The 21,143-nt window shown below is 36.3% G+C and overlaps 4 protein-coding genes across 4 annotated transcripts; 1 reads left to right on the top strand and 3 right to left on the bottom strand.

Moving 5' to 3' along the window:
• Nucleotides 1-657: 657 nt before the first annotated feature.
• Nucleotides 658-2,388, top strand: LOC108197013 (receptor-like kinase TMK4). Its single transcript, XM_017364478.2, has one exon. The coding sequence runs from the start codon at nt 732-734 to the stop codon at nt 2,244-2,246; it is 1,515 nt and encodes a 504-aa protein (XP_017219967.1). The 5' UTR covers nt 658-731; the 3' UTR covers nt 2,247-2,388.
• Nucleotides 2,389-2,670: 282 nt separating this feature from the next.
• Nucleotides 2,671-4,878, bottom strand: LOC108197014 (small ribosomal subunit protein eS8). The gene is made up of 5 exons (XM_017364479.2): nt 4,739-4,878; nt 4,569-4,641; nt 3,445-3,781; nt 3,032-3,201; nt 2,671-2,905 (listed from the first exon to the last, which is right to left on the bottom strand). The coding sequence occupies exons 1-5, from the start codon at nt 4,740-4,742 to the stop codon at nt 2,827-2,829; spliced, it is 663 nt and encodes a 220-aa protein (XP_017219968.1). The 5' UTR covers nt 4,743-4,878; the 3' UTR covers nt 2,671-2,826.
• A 767-nt stretch (nt 4,879-5,645) lies between these two features.
• Nucleotides 5,646-12,108, bottom strand: LOC108197711 (protein PUTATIVE RECOMBINATION INITIATION DEFECT 1). The gene is made up of 9 exons (XM_017365401.2): nt 11,592-12,108; nt 10,607-10,716; nt 10,357-10,532; nt 9,540-9,848; nt 8,228-9,188; nt 7,422-8,136; nt 7,064-7,344; nt 6,323-6,986; nt 5,646-6,129 (listed from the first exon to the last, which is right to left on the bottom strand). The coding sequence occupies exons 1-9, from the start codon at nt 12,036-12,038 to the stop codon at nt 5,896-5,898; spliced, it is 3,897 nt and encodes a 1,298-aa protein (XP_017220890.1). The 5' UTR covers nt 12,039-12,108; the 3' UTR covers nt 5,646-5,895.
• A 586-nt stretch (nt 12,109-12,694) lies between these two features.
• LOC108199551 (protein transport protein SEC23 E-like) lies at nt 12,695-20,137 on the bottom strand. Its single transcript, XM_017367417.2, has 12 exons — nt 19,174-20,137; nt 18,519-18,692; nt 17,854-18,015; nt 17,177-17,319; nt 16,722-16,797; nt 16,424-16,596; nt 16,083-16,164; nt 15,398-15,475; nt 14,304-14,465; nt 13,941-14,204; nt 13,529-13,633; nt 12,695-13,408 (listed from the first exon to the last, which is right to left on the bottom strand). Exons 1-12 carry the CDS (start codon nt 19,948-19,950, stop codon nt 13,259-13,261), a joined length of 2,346 nt encoding a protein of 781 aa, XP_017222906.1. The 5' UTR covers nt 19,951-20,137; the 3' UTR covers nt 12,695-13,258.
• Nucleotides 20,138-21,143: the final 1,006 nt, after the last annotated feature.

Below are 21,143 nucleotides of genomic sequence, written 5' to 3'. Positions count from 1 at the left end.
TATATCCTCCTCAGTAGCAGCAACAGCATCCTATTACCAAAAAACTAATTGCTTACTATTAAATGCCTCCAAGAGTAACAGCTAACTTCTTGTGCAGAGCAATATGAACAACTTAACACTTGTCCCCAACAGTCTGAAAATTTATATTCTTACACATTAATCAAGATAGACGGTAGAAGGAACTAAATGCAGCAGTAGTTTCTTTCTGTGACAAAGATCTCCACCATAGTGTCGAAACTTTCACTCTTATTCAAATGTTGCAGCAACATCAACAATTGCACTCTTCACCAATTTATGTACCTTAGCATCTCATTGTTATACGTGTTAGTTATACAATATAAATCAGTCTGTCTTCCTTGTCACAGGCTCTAAAGATGAGTTGTTCATCAGAATATATGTACAAATACTCCTCGAGTGCTCCACATTTCCACATGCACAGCATAAGAACATCATTCTTGACTAATTTTCAGATTCGGTTTCCTTTTCAACCTAAGAGGCCGTACAATATAATATTTCTTTTCTGCAGCACTTTGTTGAATATTTAAACATACTCCCTAATCTGTTATATTCTTTTAGGGTTCTCTAATATATGGATTTCACGCGCTCTAGCACTCATGGCCCGGGTTTATTATTCAAATCACGACTCCAAAGTGACCTTCTCCTTCCCTTCCCATGTTTAAATTCCCTCGTGTCCATAAAACAAAGCACATTGCTCCATTACTATATATCATATGCTTTCTCTTTCACTGTTAGCACTAACAATGTCATCCAGAAATTTGCATTCCACCCTCCTCGTTCTTTCTCTCTTCTTCTCTCTATCAATCGCAGATGACAGAGCCATCCTGTCCAAACTATCCGCCTCCCTCACATCCTCTCCGTCTGGCTGGACTGGTACATCTTACTGCCAATGGACCGGCATAAAATGTGACAGTTCTAACAGAGTAACCTCAATCAACCTTGCCTCCAAATCTCTCTCCGGAACTCTCCCAGCAGAGCTCTCTCAACTCTCTCAACTCAAAACACTAGCTCTCCAAAGAAACTCTCTCTCTGGGACATTACCTTCTTTTGCTAATCTCACCACACTTCAAGAACTCTTTCTTGATTCCAACAACTTCACTTCAGTCCCTCGCGATTTTCTTCTTGGTCTCACTAACTTACGAACTTTAAGTATCAGTGATAACTCAAATCTTTCCCCATGGAAAATCCCTGATTACTTGTCTGAGAGTACTGATTTAGGTACTTTTGCTGCTAGTAATTCAGGCATTTTCGGGACTATTCCTGATATCTTTGATTCTTTCCAGAACTTCCAGAATCTGAGGCTTTCGTACAATAATCTTAATGGGGTGTTACCAAAAACTTTTTGGGGTTCTGGAATCCAGAACCTTTGGTTGAATAGTCAGGCTATTGGGTTATCAGGTTCTATTGATGTTTTATCCTCGATGCCCCAGTTGTCTCAAGTTTGGCTTTTCGCTAATGCTTTCACTGGTCCAGTCCCGGACCTGTCTAAATGCTTAAACCTGTTCGATTTGCAGCTAAGGGATAACCACTTCACTGGAATACTCCCTCCTTCCTTGACTGAACTCCCTAAATTGATCAACATTTCTCTCCAGAACAATAAGTTGCAGGGTCAGTTTCCGGAGTTCAAAAGTGGTGTTAACGCTACCCTTGGGGACACAAACAGCTTCTGCAGGAGTTCCGCTGGCCCTTGTGATCCTCAGGTAAACGTGCTTCTTGCTGTTGCAGGGGCTCTAAGCTATCCTATCTCACTTGCAGAAGCTTGGACCGGTAATGATGCTTGTGCCAAATGGACATTTGTTACTTGTGATTCACGTGGGAAGAGCGTAAGAACTCTGAACTTCGCCAAGCAGCACTTTTCGGGTACAATTTCACCTGCATTGTCAAATCTTACTTCATTGCAGAATCTGCTGTTGAGTGACAATAATCTTACTGGCTCTATTCCTGAGAGCTTGACCACATTGGATCAACTAGTAGCCCTTGATGTCTCCAATAATAATTTGACTGGGCCAGTACCAAGTTTTGCACCTACTGTCAAGATTACAGCGAACGGCAACTCGTTTATTGGGAAAGATGTAGACAGTGAAGATGGAAATGGCAAGAAATCTGGGTCGGGATCAGATGACGGGGTACAACTTAGTGATAATGTGGCATCAATGGAGAGGTCAACTTGGAGTGTGACCGCTACTATTGTTATCACCGTTTTATTAATGTTTATGAGGGTTTGCTAGTGTGTGCACACGTAGGCACGCATTAACAACTACTATTAGCCAGTTAATGTAAGTCTCCCTTCACGAATACATGTTCTTGGTTCGATGCAACTTCCAGCAAATCGAAATTATTTTCGCTCTTAGGTGAATTACAGTTCTGTCATTCTGTGTATCAAGCATGTCACTAGCACATTGGTTCAATGTAACTTCCGACAACTCAAAAATATATCCATTCATTTGGTGTATCAAGTAGGTCACTAAACTCACACAAATAAGGAATGGGTAACTATAAGCAGAGTTCTACAACAAGCCATTATCGACTATCTAGCTTACAGAGCCATCAAAAACTTTATATTGTCAAGCAATTTTTCCTTCAAAAGGAATTTGGAACTTGTCAAAGAGTAATGGTTCAAATTATCATTGTATATATTAAGTGATTCATTCATTTAGCTATCAATGCAACTGAATTCTCATAACATATAAAACATCTTGTCACATCAAAAAGGCTGGCTGAGCAAGCTCAATAGATCCTACAATTCATGTGTTCACAAATAAAGAGAAAACAACTTGAAATCAAACTCAGTTAATGTGGTGATTTTTTTTAAGCAGCAGCACCCTTTCCTTTCTTCTTCTGGAGTTTCTTCATGTAGAATTCCAGCTCCTTTCCCTCCAGAATGTATCTGTCAAAAAGGACAAAGAAAGATACTCAGTAGTTGTGCTATTAGGTTGTTACCACTAATTTGAGCCAAGAGTGCACAGTTGTAAGCTGGGATATGTAAGTAATATGATTTGAAGTATTTACATACCCATCAGCACGGCCACATTGGCCAGGTCGTGATGAAATTGCAGCTAGCAGACGCCCACCTCCAAATTGTTCTTCGATATGTGAGTCAATCTTGCGATCCTCCTGACGCTTTTCAATTTTTCTCTGGACATGGTTGCTCTTCTTTGCCTCCTCAGCAGCAGCCTCAGCATCCTATTCAAAAACAATACCAATTGTTAGCTAGTAATTACTACCACAATGGAAACAAGAGCATAACAACAAACCACTTCTATGAAGCAAAACAAACAACATGTTCTTGATTGTAGTAGTCTTTTACAATCAGAGGCATTTCCAAGTATAGATTGCATATAGACAAATTAAAGCAGGGAGACTCAGACTACAACCAAATAGGCATTAAAAAAAAAGGTATTATAAGAAGATAAACAGTTATCATACCTCTCCTTCTTTCTTGGCAGCAGCAGCAGACGGTTTCTTCTTGCGACCAATCTCGACACCATAGTGTTGAAGGTACCACTGCTTGAATGGTGCAGCATCAACCTGAACAATTGCACTCTTCACAAGGGTCTGTGTCCTCACCAACTCATTGTTTGATGCATTATAAACCACATCCAGAATTCTGGTCTTTCGTGTCACAGCCTCACTACCCCAGGAGAAATTACCTGTATCCAACCTCAGGGCCCTCCACTTAACATTACCACCTCGAACACGTACCCTTCGAACTGTCTTGTTGCTTGACAACTTTGTGTTCGCGGGTTGTCTTCCGAGCTCATACCTATAACAAGGGTAGACAACATGCTCAGAATCACCGCATATCAAATAGATTGAAGATGAAAGTATCTCCAGCACCAATTCACAATGATCCATCACCAAAATAACATGTCAAAATTCAAGCATCAAAAAGCAAACAATTATCTTTCAAAACATTCGCATAATATACCCCCAAATATCTTCACATTTAACTTCCATTTTTATCATAACCTACACTAACAAGATAATATGATTAAGCAAGCAAAAAATTAGGTCCTACAATATTGTCCATGACTCTGTCAAACTAAAAAAATATAAAAACTATACATACACAAAAGCAAAAGCATATTGTCTATCACAATTTTAAGTAACTCTTCAATCTCTTACATTTTCAATACTACCATTACTTTTTATTCAATACATTAGCTATGAACAATATCCCCAATTATCTACAATAGTAATCGCATTCAATCAACTGAAAGCTAAATTAAAAAAACTAATCTAATTTTAGTCCATCAATTGCATTTACACCGCAGTTATTAAAAGCTGTCTAGTACAATTAACAAATCATAATACAGTATAATCAACCGCAAAAATACTTGATTGACATAATTAACTGACAATAACAAATCAAAATACAGTATAATCAACCGCAACAATACTTGATTGACATAATTAACCAATATGTCAGTCTATACACATCTATAGAGAGGGAGAGAGAGAGAGAGGGAGAGAGGGGGGAGAGAGAGAGAGAGAGAGGAGGGAGGGAGGGGAGGGGAAGAGAGAGAGAGAGAGGGGGGGAGAGAGATTACTTTCGCTTCTTCCTCCAAGCTTTCTTTTTGCCACCAGTGGCACGCCTCTTGTGCATAGAATCACGAGAAATACCTGTACAAACACATATACATACAATTCATTTTCAGTGTTCTGGATCTACTATAGATACAGATAGATACATCCGAGAAAATGTAAAGTAAGAGCTTACCCATGGCTGCCGACGATGTCAAACTCTCTCTCTCTCCTCCCTCTCTCTCTCTGCCTCCTAAAGACGCCGAATGAGAGTAGGGTTTGTTGCAAAACCCTAATTTATAATCGCCTTTACACTCTCTACGACGTCGTTTCTCGTTGTATGCTTTTAATTTGCGGTGTATTTTAATTTTTAAAGCAAAACGGGAAGAAAAAAAAAAAGAGGCTAACAGTATTTATTTTTTGAAATATTTAGAACTTGTTTAAATTTATTTTACATTGTATTTATTTTAATAATCGAACTCTAAATAATTCCAAATTAACACTCCAATTATATGGATAAAATTAAAAGTTAAAAGCTACGACCTGAAAATAAATTAAATATTATAAAAGAGTTATTTATTTATTGATAATACTATTAACGATATGTGACTTATTATTATGGATTGTGTTTTTTTAATTTTTTAATCAAGAAAATTCTTAATTATTTCTTTAGAAATAGATGCTTGGGCCAAAAAAATTTCATAAATGATCAAAATTATATAATTTATTTCAAAATCTAATTCTTCTAATTTTAGTACATGTCAAAAAAGCTAATTTGCTATAAAATTGTGTGACACGGATCGATAATAATTTTTATTTCTTTTACGATGAATGTTGAGAAATTAGAATGTAAAAATTGGGAATATGGAGCAATTGGTATAGATACTAACTAGGGATTAATCAGAGGATAAGATATTAATCGGAAGAATTAATTGGGCTAAAAATCACATATATTATTATATTATAACTTAATTTAATTTATTATATGACATATCATTTAAGAAAAATTTATATTGATTAATCACATTTTAAAAATCGAATCACCTTTTAAAGAATCAACCAGATATTATAGAATCGGTGATTTTTACACCCATCATAAATCCAATTTTCTATTCAAGAATCACCTGTGGGGGCTGTAATATCTTTAAAATACCCGAAACAACCTCTCAAGAAATGTAGCCATCATCTCCAAAGCTTTTTCAGGAGAGATCTTTCTTAAAACTCTTCTAAAACACACAAGATAATCTCAAGTTTTGACCGATTGTGATCTATTAAAGCTATTATACCAAAAACATGATAAATTCAGGAGAATGTATTTACTGTGTACAAGTCAGAGTGCTAAACAAAGTATCACTAGGCAACATCCTCTTCCATAATATCTTTAGAAAATAGTTCTATCTCTTCTAGCAAATCCTTGTTCCTGACTTGTACTTCTTGCGACCTGATGCCAGCAGGGGATTGAGAGGACATGAGGTTGATCAGAAACTCGCAAACATTTCCTAGTCCCTCTGAGGCGATATTTAGCTTCTCTGTGTGCTCCTCTTTGCTGTCCTGACTATTTTGCGAGTAGATACGCTTCCTGCATTCCTGAAGACAAATAGAGATAGATGCCTGGAGTTTGTTAGAAATGTATATTTACAGATGCCTAGTGCAAAATTTGGATGATTTAAATATGCTATGGATTGTAGTTGGAATAAACTTGTGAAATTCCTCAGACTTTGATATAGTAGATGCTTTGAGACTACCAAAAGCCATTTAAAAAGTGAATTAACATTGTTACCTGGAACAAACGATTGAGGACAGCAACTTGATCGGCCTTTAAGTACCCTGAGGTCAGAAGCACTCGAAATAATAGTACCATTTCTGGACTCAAATTACTTGCTGATAGGTTCTTAACAATACCCAATATGCTAGAATCATCAAATACTGAGGACATCCACTGAGGAATGTTTTGCAGTTTGAGCAACGCGACTGCTACATGAACTGCAGGCTTATGATGAATCGGCAATGTCTTTGATGCTAAACATGGAACTGCCAAGGACATTACTAGTTCTTCTATAATAAACCTGCACCAATTGTTTCTCCCAAAGACTTGTGCAGATATATCCTGTTTTTGCCAGCCCAGAATAATTGATAGACAAAGAGAGCAGTTCATGGCAACTCTTATGTCACTGTAATGTAGCATGCCTTCTAATACAGCGATCAGTGATTTTAGGTAGCATGAGTTGCAGTTGAACTTTTCAGGTTCTGTCCTCTCCTCTTCAGAAATTCTAGTTAGTAATTCCAAAAGGCAATATGAAGCAACCAATTTTACTGGAGGAGAACCAAAATAAATCAGTCTGCACAGATCGTGGCACGGGATGCTTATAAAATATATCTCTTTTACATTGTTGGTATCTAGTAAATCGAGCAAGTAGAAATTTCCAGGTACCACAGCATGCATACTGTTGAGAAAAACAAATGTCATTTTCAACACATGTCATTAAAGGAGGAGTGGAGGACATTGGAAGTAAGCACTGACCTTTTGAAAGAGAAATAGTTTAGTAAAAGAAGAAATATCAAGCTTGCTCCTACATTTGTTCCTTCATCGTGATCTGTCAAAGCAGGTCCTTTAGAACAGGCTTCACGGATTGTTTTGGTGATTATTTGCACCAAAGCAGAACACAGAAGAATGGATTTTGATACTCCTAACAGTGCTTGATTTGTAGAATGGTGCAAAATCAAACAAAGAATGCCAATAATCATAAGACCTTCATGATTCCACCCATCTGCAGTTGCTGTTGCTATTAGGTAGTCCATCAACTGAGATATAAGATTAAAGGTTTAGTCAATCTTCAGGAAAAGGAGGGGAAGTGGGCTAAAATAGCAGAAATGTTTACCTTCATTGTAACTGCAAGCCAAGATTCGTCTTCTGAAATAGACTTAGAGCGCACTGAGCTAAAAATTCTGAAAATTAATTTCAACATGTTCATGTAAGTATTTGGGAAAGAGGCATTCCTTGAATAATAATAAAGATTTTCGATTGCGATCCCTATCCCGTGCAGGCATAATTGGTCTGAAGCACCTGGACATGTGTCTATAATTTCTGCAATGAGATTCAACGTAGAAATGATGTCATCCTCTTGTCCACCTTCCTCTACAAGTTCTCTCAGTAAATATACCAAGAGTGTAGCACCGAAGTTGTCTTCTGAAGCTACCAGCTCAGCAAGAGTTAATACATCCAAGCTCTGACTATTTTTTCCATGCAGAAGGATATGGTTAGCAACAGAAGTGCTACATCTGCATAACTTTAAAATTTGTGTGGAAAGTAACTTGCACATCTTTTCTTGTTGAAATAACCATTTCAGTGATTTGAAGTGAATTCTTGAAGAAAGCAGATCCCAATCTTTTTCACTGGCAAGATGAAATAAGATCCTTTCAGCTTCTGGACTGTAAGGTATTTGGTAGCTCATCTTGGCAAGACTTCTATAAAGGCCATACACATTTACCAGAATTTCAATTGTTTCAGACTTAGCAGCTCCATATAAGAGCTCAATATTGTTAAGTAAGATATATTGTTCAAGAGAAGCTAACACCAGCTTATCATCTGCAAGCCTACAGAAAGAACAAGCTGAAGGAATGATAAACTGGATGCATAACTTAGAGTTGATGAAGCAAGAAAATTGACAAATAAAGATTTAATTACCTATCATCATACAAAGAGCTGGTATAAAGTATCAGCAGAATCGCAGATTGACAAGATAAAGAATCTAAATTATGAGAGCTCTTCACCCCTAGTATGTATAGCATCTCTATAGGATCAGATGGTAGATGAGAGGCAGCATCTCTGATGGGTTGCCCAGAATCATTTCCCAGAAGCACATCTACCAGAGAACTGGACATGAGATGAACTCTCCATTTCATTCTTTCTGCTGGGAATAAGCCAAGGCATCCAAATGAAAAGCTGAACCACGAGGATGAAAGCAAAATGTATGCAAAGTCTTTGGGTTTAGTATCAATATCCTGAAGCAATATTGCATGGAAGCTTTCTAGTACTCCCAAAACCATATCTTCCTCCATGTCACTGATGGCTGTTAAAAACCAAGGTAAAAGGTGTGTTTTGCACACCTCTAGAATGCAGTTTCTTAGTTCCATGTAACTGGTGTTGGTGTTCCTTTCACAACCATAGGCATAAGCCTCTTTAAGTAGGTATAGGGAGTGCAGAAATTGGCTGGGGTGCCGTCCATATATGCTTAAACAATTCAAAATTGCATGCCTGGATGCATCTTGAAGTGTTAATGCAAAAGTTGAAGCCTCGTGACAAGATGGAGACTTCAGAAGAGCTACCAGGAGAGAGCAAGCCAAAGTAAATGTTTCTGGAAGCATGCCTGTGTCACCATCTATATGTTTTTTGAGCATTCCAGCCAAAACAAGGCTAATTTCTTCAACATGAGAATTGGACAATATTCCTGGACAATTTGAAACACATTTCAGTATGAGCTTTATCGTTTGAGGTTGAACAGGATGGAATGGAACATCTGCCACATAATGCAGAACAGGAAGCAGGGTTGAGAAACCAATAGCAAGTCTTGGTTTAAACACTTGATCAGCAGATGATAATAAATCAAGAACCTGCAGGCAAGTATTGACAAGTGTATCTTTGCACCCTACAAACATAATAAAAGCTTGTTAGAAGGATTAGTAGAATATACATTATGAAGTACTAATATATGTATATTTGTAGGAAACTTATATAGAGATTATGTCAAATATATGCATGAATGGACATGCTCTCAGCAAATAGTTAGATCATGCTGGAGATAGGAGTGATTGGCCATATGAACAGAAACTCGTCCACTGTTTCGACTAGGCTGACATGTATTTACAATCAGAAAAGGTCCGTATCTGATATACAGAAATTTAAGAAATATATTCAGAAACTCTTAATCGTTAAGAAAATGATCAATCAGTAAATGTAATAGTTCTCATCATCAGTTGGTTAAGTTCAAGGATAATACCTGATAATCTCAGAATTTCAAATACATAATCTGCTATATTCTCTTCCACCAACACATGAACTTCTTTTCCTGAACCGTCATCCCTTGACAGATACAGATATGTTAAGTTTAAAGTGGCTGTTTGAACTTGGCTATCAGATGAAAGCAGTGGTGCTTTGATGGCTTCAGCAAATAAGCGGGTCATCGCAGACCTATCTGATAATTGATTTGTTTCCATAAAGTTGTCATCTTCGTATTGATCCCCGCTACTGATATCAGTTCCGTATGCACTATCAAAGAACCCTCTCTGAGCCAGCACAGACAGAAGTGCTACAGTAACACATGAAATTGCCATTGGATGTGCGAGGTGACGATAGAAAATAAATTACAATAGCAAAAGACGATATCACTAGATACAATATTGAGTAGTTACTGCTGATAATTATAGCAACAAAGCAATTGGGGACATAATCATATTCATATTAGTATTAAGACTCACTAAAATCATCACAGAGAAAGCAGTAAACAGTCGTCACATAGTTTAAACTTTGATACCCTTGCACTACCTGCTGAACAGATACATATATTACATTAATACTGGACCATTATGTTATGTGTTAAATGTACGACAGTGCCACACAGATAGCCATAGATTGGATGCCTGACTAAATGGAACTCACAATTTTGGAACAGGTAACAATGTTATATACTGGATTACTATCAGTAGGCGAGTTTTAAATGCTTGATCATGCTTCCAACTCATAAGGGTAAGGAAGAAGAATAATCATACAGCCATGAAAGATATTTTCTAGATATAGAGCACGAGAAAGTGACAGACCTATGCAGTTCAAGCGAACGTCGTCAGACTCTGTTTTCATGAGGGCTTCCAGTGATAAACGCAAGAGTTTGGGACCACATGTAATGAAAGCATCGGTGACATTATCATCCTTAAACGTGTTCTGAATGATTAAGATCTTGTAGAGAACAAAAAGAATCTCCCCTCGTATCTCTTCACTGTATCAAAAGGGAAACTAAAACTTGAATATAATGGGCAAAAAAATAAATAAGGACTTATGCTAGATTGTTACCTTGGCAGCTGTAGACCAGACACAAGATTTAGAGCAAGGGATTCTTTGTCTTTAATGTTGTTGCAGGGATTGTTCTTCTGATGATCTAGGAGCACACCTAAGCAGTGAAGCTGTGAAAAACAAAGAAAACCAACTAAATGAAATACCAAGATAGGAGCTGAAAGAATCAGGACACCGATTCTGTTTTAGACACAGTAAAATGTTAGGTACATATCAATGCATATGCTCTGTTACCTGTGTAGCTATACCTTAATTTTATCCTTGCTACTAATCCAAATCATTGTTTCAGATGATTAAGGCTGTATACTTGAATATATGTTGCAATACAGAATCACTTAGAGTACCTTACAAATTCATACATTAAACTTAATCATATCGTATACAATGCTTGATCCAGCAAGTTCTCATGCCATATAAGCAAACAATGGATCCTCAAACTGCTACAAAGTGCATTTCTATGGTTACTAATCAATCAATCAGTCAAGTACTGAGTATAACATGTAATCTCAAAAAAATTCCATAATTCAATCATTAACTGTCACCTAAATATACATAAATATAATATGAAACTGAAAACATAAACAATTAATCCAGAAATCACCATAAACTAATACGTTTTCCCTAAATCATATCAGATTCGAAACGTGATTCAGTAAGTTCTCGCGCTTTCTAACCTAATAATAGCCACAAACGTACACATCTATACTAATCAGTCCATCAGAGACATCTTAGCACTAGTAGAAACATATTTTAATCTTAAAATTTCTCCGAAATCAAGCATTCAAAATTTTTCAAACGAATTACTTAATGTCACTTCCAAAAAAGGCATAAATATCTCTAAATTACACAATTATTCCTATAAATGTTAACATAAACATCATACAGTAACATATAAAAATAATAATCTCCAAGCTTCTTCCATACAAATCATTCATACAGTAACTCCCTAAATTTCACGGTTTATCGAGGAACATTAGTACATTACCATAAACACCTGGCGTCTACTCCACGCCAACGATCCGTTCGAAACCCGATCCGAAACCCTCGCGACAAACTCGCCATACACCGACTCATCGCCGCACTTGCACATCTCCACCACGATCTCCACCACCTGCTTCGCGATCGCCTCATCATCCACCGCCGCGAGACAGCTCACAAGCGGCGACACGAGAAAGTGCGGGTGAAACGTGAGCAGAGCGCGGAGGAAGGGAGGCTGGGAGAGAGCGAGAGAGAGCTGGGAGAGAGCGTAGGAGACGTGGAGAGAGGGAGAGGAGGGGGAGGAGATGAGGTTGGAGAGGCAGAGGAGGCAGATCGAGCCGCCTTGGAGAGTGGGGAGGTTGAGAGAGGAGGTGTGGCCTTGGGAGCACGGCGGTGAGGTGGTGGCGGGGAGGCGGTGGTGGTGGTGATCGGAGACGATGAAAGAGGTGTACATTTTAGATTTTTCAAGAGGAGTTTTTAAAATTGGGCGCCAAGACGAGGTGCTCTAGAGGAAGGATGGATCATTAAGCTTATTTGAATTACTATATGAATGACATTATTTAAATAGATATAATATTTAAATATATTATCTAATATCACACCATGATATTAAATAATCATTGCAATAGGTTATTATGGGCATGTTTGGGTGTATTTTTCTTTTCAAAGGACTTATTTTTTTTAAAAATGTGTATATTTATATAATTTTTTTAGACATATATATTGAACAGGTGTTTTATATTCATTATTTAATATATTCGTTACTTTAAAAAAAAAATACACTTCTATGGACTGTTTGATGGTCTTTATAAGCCGAGCTTGTGGACTTACAAGTGAAAACAACTTATTTGTATCGTTGTCCTAACAAATTTATAAGTCAATTTCTAACTTGTAAAAAAGAAGATAAGTTGAAAATCTTTAAATTCTTTAGTTTATACTATGCTCCTCTAACATATCTTTTTCCTTGCTCTTTCTTCTTAGTAGCACAAAAAATATTAAAACCATGAAAAAAGATGCTATTTCAACAGTCTGACTAAAAACATTACATGATTGATAATGGTCTGCTGCATGTTATTAAGTGGTGATTTAAATATGAATCTGGTAACTACATTCTGAGCAAAACAAAGTCAAATTATGTAATTTTAACTTCCAGGGAGAGCACATACAAATTAGGTATATATTACAAGTCAGAAAACAAGAGTAACTAAAAACAACATAAATTTCTAAACTTCTCAGATTCGGAGCCAAGTCTCCGAGTATACAAACCAAAAATAAAATTTATATGAAAAGCTTTGACGACGGTATGACTTTTGCAGAGAACAAGTAGATCAGACTCCTGACTTCTACATTGCTACATATAGCCCTCCAGAACTGCTGCTTAAATATATCCACTATAAACTTACATTCACAATCTTCCATAGAAAAACTCGAAAATATAAAACAAAACCTAGACCCATTATTTCAAACACCTCTCTGCAGCCCTTAAAGAATAATATGTGCTTTCTTTATTGTTCTTAGGATGTGCGTTCTGATCTCTTGTCTTGTGAAGGATACAAAGAAAGCTAGCAATCATATAATGGAACAAGAGGATACCAGAGAGGGGATTGAAGTTGTACTTGACACCGGTTACATAACCAAAACTTAATTCTTTAGAAATTTTCCCTCTTTGTAAACTCAAGAAGACTGCACTGCCAACCTCTGAAGATGTTCAATGAACACCTGGAGATTTACGTCATCGGTGAAAATTACGTCCATACCAGCTGCCATTTCAGAAGCATTATTATATGTTGCTGATGGATTTAACTTTGCCAATAGAAATCTTGCCTGCTCAACATAATTTACACCAAATAAGGAAGAGGTCATACTGGTGCACAGATATAGCTTACATACTACTTGGTGCTAGAGGAATTAAATATAAGAGATGTATATTAAAATAAAATTTACCTGAGATCCATGCTGATCGCAGACCACCAATCTTGGAACAGGAAAACGCTCACCAATGATTAGTTTAGAATCATTATGAGGAGCTTGCAACAATTGTGCAAATGCCTACAAAACGAAAATGACGTTGTTGAGAACAAACTTCACGTTCATCCAATGCATATCATTGCTCTCTCTAAAGAATCATCGGTTTAGTCTAATGATTTATCAGTGTGTTTGGTACTAATGATTTAAGAATAAAAAAACACCAGGTTCAAAAAAAGGTATGCCCCTCTGTGTGTATAAATATCCATAATTTTTATTGCAAGCTAGTCTTAAATAGGGATGAATTATAGACTTTTGTCTAGTATTCAATATCTAAACCACTAAATTATGTAGAAATTATCCATTTAGAGCATTAGAAGCAAGAATGCACCTGGTGTTCAGCCTGGTTCTGGTAACCCATGTTTCTCCATTGAGCTATTGTCATTCCATGAAATATAACTATACTAAAATATGAGTCCAACAAAAGAATACGATCTGCACCAATTGATGCAACATCCAATAGAACTGCTTCAGGAAGTGCATTAAATGAATAAGATATGAGTGATGGTTGTATCATGACAAGAGAGTTGGGTATATTTTCCCGGTTTAACAACATCCGAAAATAGGCGGTCTCGTCTGGACTATTGTTAAATACCTGCCAAGCAGCACGCAGAGGACAATAGAGTTATACGCATACATATAAAATACACGCAAATAGACAAAGAAAATTGCAAGAACTCTGGAAGCTTAATACCTGCACAAATTGTGATCTTCTCAAATTAAACATAAACTGAGGAAACAATGAAAATAAGGGGTTCAAGGTAAATGATGTGGGATCATCTTTGCGGTAGTCGCCAAACTTGGAGCATAGACGGATAAGGTTCCGATCTAACCACCGTGTTGCATCAAACCCTTCCTGATAAAGAAATTCATAATTGATAGTCAACTGGCAACATTAAAGTTACAAGCAAAAGCTATAAACACTTACTAATTAAAAGGAAAGTTCGATCAATAAATGTAGAAAGAAGTATTAAAAAAAGGGAATGTAGGAGATTATATAGATTATCAATACATAGATCAGAATGTCTCGGTTAAACTTCCGACATATTTCTTGCAGAAGACAACTTAACCACAAGAAATTCATTTTTATTCCATTTAATAATGTAATAATAATGTGCAAAGTTCTCAAATCCATTCTCTACTTAGTGATGCAGGACGTCTCCTTATATAGGAGTAAATCCCTAAACTAAGGGACCAAGTACTTCCTAATAAAGGAAACAAATCCTTTTCTTATTCTCTTTAATAATCTAGATATTAATAATAATCTATAAATAATATAATTAAACTTTAAAATATATTAAAATCAAACCTATTCCTATATAAGAACATAAAGTAAATACAATCTGATATTTTCATCCTTATTTCCACATCATTCGGTATGCTCTAGAAAGGTGACAAAGTTGCCCAAAAAGGATTTCATAGATTTACTATATTTGAAGTTCAAATTGAACACTACACCATATATTCCCTGCAAATTTGTGTTTTAGCTTAGAATCACTTCAGGTTACAGAATTAACACAACATTTTTAAAAAACTCAACAAGTCACTACTAGAATATGCAAATTTCGAAAGTCATATAAATGCATTTGTCTTTCACCTTTTGCCATTTAAAGATAAAAACAGACTTTAACTCTGTATTCTACTATACATGCCCAACAACCTAGGAAAAAATCAATTAGCCAACTATCCAGGTTTTACTTGTACAAATTTTCTTTTTATTTAACCTTTAAAAGAACCGCACAGAAAAAACCTACCCAGAATTCACAATTCATATAGACATAATAGTACCTCCATTTCCATTTTATGAGAGGTCAATCTTGCAATCACTACGGCAGCTGTTTCTTGATCAAATCCTTGTACCAAGTCCTGCAGAGTCATAAAATTCATCACCATAAACATCTCACTTCGTGCATTTACCTCTGGCAAATTAACATGACAATAACCATTTGGCAAATAAGGGCATAAATCAGCATGATAATGTATGTGTCGCACAATAACATAAATTTGTGCCAGACAAAAACAAGGCAACCTGTTGAATTTCAACCCTATAAGCTTCGCAAAATCAAGACATGTTACATTTTAACAAAAAAAATATTCAGGAAAAAGTGGTGTATTCACTATTTTGGAGGGGTCGGCATAGTTAAGTGTGTTTGGCAAGAAGCAGGTTCATCACCGACCAACCAAGTTCAAGCATATAAGGTGTGTATTAACTAAAAGCTCAGGGGCTACGAAATTTTGTTCCTTGCAAGTTGCAATCCCTCCGACATACATGTATGAAAATCATGCAAGTAACTAAGGGTAACTGATGCTATTAGAAATAGTATATACTGTGCGAGAGATATAGTATAACTGGCATATATATGTCGAGTCAAAGCCCAAAAGAAAATATGATATAAACTGCATGAAATAAACGATAAAATTAAACCCAATTCAAAACTCAAAAGTGAAATTAGGAACATAGATCACTACATACCTCCGACCCAATAGCACCATCTGTCCATCGTTTAGTTATGGTTGTTACACGCAGCTTCTGTTGACAATCAGGGCTCTGATAACTTCATTTAAATCAAAACCAACATATTTCAATATTGAAGAAGCAGCACTATTCTTCTTAATTATAGAAAATGCACTCAAGTTATGTAAAAAGCTAAAGTATATATTTTCATAAATATTATGAGAAGTTAAAATATGCAAGCCAAAGAACAGCTTGACAATCCTAAAAATCAAAAAATATATAATTGAAACTCACACTAAAAAATACATCATGGTCCAGAATACAATTCAGAGCCAGATGAAAAGAGATTTCCAGCTCACCTTGTAAGGAACTGTATGTACAACTGTGGATTGATATTTCCAGAAGGATCTGGTTTCTCACTAGATGATATGTCAAAGAAAACAGTCAAGCAAGTAGTTTTATCTAGGCCACACAACTTCCAGGCAGTAGTATTCCCCTGTCCAATGACTGTGCCTGCAACAGCAGGTCCTTTCTGCAAGACATACAATACTTTAATGACTTAAATATTAAATAATAACCATTAGGTACTTATTAGTGTCCACTTTCAGTAATTTAGCAATACAAAATATCAGTTTCTCAAAAATTGCAGAAACCAACCTTTTCCAGAGACGTACAAGGACCAAGAATCCCCTGAATCTTTATATCTTTTGAACAATTGATCTCAAGTGTGCCACTGAAACAATTAATCAATTACAAGCTTCATATATGTATTGAAAAAAAATACTATTGATATTCATAGGTCAAACCAGTAACATTTTAGAGCAAGTAATTATATTGTACATATTGAACAATATTGTACGTAAAGCTGCAAAAACAACACGGCTCTGAGATACAGATTACAGAAAAACATATGCATATTACATATATCTGATTGTTTATGCGTGTCTTTTTTATTGCGTGTACACTGTACTGCATATATTTACACCATTCAAAGCTCGAACCAGAGTTAGCGGTAGATAAAAAGGTTTCACATATATCTTATCAACAAATATAATGTGAAAGCATATTACAACTATAAAGCAGGAGTTACATGTTCAACAATGAGAACTCACTTGAAACAGAGCCCTAGCGACTGTTCACCATCTTCAAAAACACGCCTAAAAGAATCTTTAAAAACAGAGTGTCCAAAACTTTCGGATAGAACAACAAGCCCGCCTGTTCTCTCAATGACAACTTTCATCTCGGCAACACCAACCTAAGAATATACACAAATTTAAAATATAAACGCTTATACAATCCAGGAAAGCATTATAGGGCCTTATGGCATCAGAAATTAATATACACACACACACACACACACACACACACACATGTCTTTTTTTAATGCCACAATATCAGTTTAAAAACTAAAGCTAATATAATATTGTTGCAGTGACTATAGTGGTGAATTTTTAATACAGTACATGCGTAGTACACAGATCTACACCAAACCAATCTGTTTTTGTCCTTTTGATATTAAAAAAAATCATACATTTTTAATCCGCAGATGAAAATTAGGTAACAAAAGAATTGTAGAAGTGAGTCGGACACTTGCTCCCGGTTATCACATATTCACATGTGATCACAAACTATCAACTCGGGCTGGCTATCATATAGAGAATTCATACAATTACAGATGTAAATATACACATTTCAACTAAACACTGAAGCCACACCACAATGGTACGTACATTACATATTTCACCCAGGCACCAGTTTAAAAGTTGCAACAGCATATTATCACACAAACCTGATCAAGTGCAGAAGCAAAAAGGTCTAACACATGCCCCTGGCTAACAAGCTGCTTTGCAAGTTCTTCATAGAACATGACAGCTTTCCTAAAATAAGGTGCTGCATCCTTGTCTAAATCTTTATGGGACCGAACTGGTTCAGACAGATCCTTTGATACAATCTGCAGAACATAAAAAGTCAGAATCATGTAAAGTAAAAATTATAAACTCGTCCCAGATGAATACAGTTCTGAACTGTTTGGACTACTGATATACAATACGTGTTACTAAGATAAAGACCTTGAAACGTAGATTGTATCAAGGTACAAAGTAAAGGCAGAAGAACAAAGCTGTGAGGGTAAGGGGAGAATTTAGTCACAAAATTTTTAAAAAACCAGATTACTATGTAATATTCACGTTAATATTTAAAAGATATAGACAGGTAAGCTTGCGATGATTAGGATATTGAAGGAAATATTTACGTTTATATATTAAGGAAAAGCATTGTTAATGAATAAATTCCTGTAGGAGAACACATCTCGACATTTATAATTCAGTTCTGGATCCCGATAATCATGGTAATACAGATAAAAACATTAAACAAGAATCATTAGTTTAAAATTATATAGAGATAAAAAAGGGTGGAGAAAGGGAGAGCATTGAACTAGAAGATAGAAAGCCATACCGAGCCAGGTCCTTCTGTACATGGACCACCGACAAGAGCAATTATCCGTGCACCGGTACCAGGCAAACAAGCTCCAAGCAATCCTGAAGCAACACTAAGTGCCACTCCCGTACACCGTAAAGATCTATTACCAGGTGGAACTGGCCACAAATCTGTACCCAACTCCTCTAACAACTAAATACCAACCAAAAAAAACAAGACCTTAATTAATAGATTTGTCAACAAATAACTAAATCAAATCAATTAGGCCTGTAGTAATAAAATTCAACTCTCAAACCAATATCAAAACATCAACATGATCCCACCATTAAACCCCGTAACTCACTAATTTTCAACATTCAACTAAATCACAATCAATTAACAATCAACAACCAATTAACTTAAAAACAATATACCATCAAAAAATCCCAAGATTAAAACCCATATTTAACTAATTTTCAACACACAAATATATCAATTATCAAATTCCAACATATTAACAAAAAGACCAAAACATTAAAACCAAGCCAAGAACGAGACCTACCGAGCTAAAAGCTTACTCAAAATCCATTCATAATTAACTAATTTTCAACAAACACATATATCATTTTTTCAAAATTCAACATACTAACAAAAAGGCCCGACCATTAAAAACCAAGCCAAGGAAGAGATGTACCGAGGTAAACGTATACTCGCATTCGGAAGCAGGCAAAAGGAACCTATGAATGCCACTATCAAACCCCCCAGCCTGTCCACCTTTACCATAAACACCACCAGCACTCCTCCTACCTAACCCCAACTGATCCAAGACCTGATCTTTCCCCATTTCCTTGGACCCCCTAAAAACGTAAACTTTCGACATATCCCCAAACCCCAATTCATGCACCTGCACCTGCGTGCCGAAAGTAACAAACCCCACCAACGCATTCTCAGGCAACAACCCAATCGCCTGCTGTAAGGCCAATTTCGCATACCCCAATTCCTCATCAATCATACACGTGTCCAACACAAACACAAACACCGGCGGCCTCATCGAATTCGCCCCGCCCTGGCCCACCCCCATCTGGGTGGGACCCACCTTGTGATCCTCAATCGGGGTCAGAGAGTATTGAATCGTGGTGTACTGATGGTACAATTCCGCCGGCACATTGGTCTCCGAGATGGCGGAGTAGTGATGGGGGAAATGGTTGCGCTGGAAACAAAAGGGGCAGATCCAAATATGAGCCGCGAAATCCACGCGGGCAAAAGGGTTTAGAATCGCCGAGCACGTCTTGCAACGCAGAGGGGCGTACGGGAGGGTGAGGATATCTGGGTGAGATCGGATCGGAGAGATGGAAGCCGCGATGGGGATGACGCATTTGGAGGATTCGACTTTGGTGCGAGGCCATGAGTTCCAGGTCATGCGGACGCCGTCGATGCCCTCGCGATCGGTTTCTGCCATTTCTGAAGCCATGATGTGGGAGAGATTTGGGAGAGATTGGGAGAGATGACCCCTGGAGAGAGAGAGAGATGAGAGAGAGAGGGAGAGAGATGGAGAGAGGGGTCAAGGAATGTGAGGAATGGAGTCAAGGATGGAGAGTTAGAGAGAGAAGAAGAAGCTGGACGTATATTTAGGCTCTGTGTATTTGTTTTTCGAGATTGCACGAATAATTGTGTCTTTTTAGTTTTTATATTTTAACGAATCCAAATACATATAGAAATTTGTTTATTAGCCCTTACAAAAAAAATATATTTGTTTATTAGTTTGTATTTATTTAAGTCCTCAAATTTAAATCCAAAATCCAAAATAAATCAAATACACGGACATAAATGTAATAATTTGGATAATACATGGTTCTAAAAAATTTCTAAAGATCTCTAATTTGTTGATGCAATTGGTGATTGTATTTTTTTTATAAACTGAACTAAAGTTTTTGTACTCTTCTCGTGTCAAAAAAAAATTGTACTCTTCTCATTTTGATATTAAATCTTCTTAAATTTTCAACATCCTTAAACGAGAGTCCAAATCAAATTTTCCATAATTAGTTCTGAAATCATACGTGACAATTCAAGTTAAATTATGAGTATTTATAAAAACCGGATAAAATTTTGATTTCTGACAATAAGCCAAAATATTTTCTAAAATCAACTTTGAGCTAAAGATTGTTGTCAAAAAAATTAATTTTAAATTTATCAAATAAATTATCAGATTGTTTTTAACAAAAAATTGATACAAGTGTCAGTATTTTCAAATGGAGCCTAATATCTTCTTTCTATGAAATCTTCTCCTCACATGTCCGTCCGCAAAAAATTTCAAATTTTGCATCAAAAAAAAAAAAAAAAAGGAAGGAAACATCGATTCCAATTTTCCATATTTGCCGTTCATATGTTTAATCAGTATCAAATTTGATAATGAAATACGTTAATCGACAATTATCTGTGACAAGTAATCCCGTGGCAATTTAATTTAAATATGGGCTTCTAAAAAATTTAAAAATCAGTGTTATTTAAGTACTTATTATTTTTGTAATGTATTATTAAAACTTGTGGATTTGAGCATTTCTCATAATGTTTAGAAGTTTTGCCATAGATACATTCGCACTTGAAAATTGACGAAAAATCTCTGAGTCAACAATATTTGAAATTCATAAACTGTAATTCATCCGT

Source organism: Daucus carota, chromosome 8 (genome assembly GCF_001625215.2).
Source record: "Daucus carota subsp. sativus chromosome 8, DH1 v3.0, whole genome shotgun sequence".
NCBI lineage: Eukaryota > Viridiplantae > Streptophyta > Magnoliopsida > Apiales > Apiaceae > Daucus > Daucus carota.
Note: the sequence above shows the minus strand (reverse complement) of the source record. Positions and strands in the feature narration are given on the sequence as shown.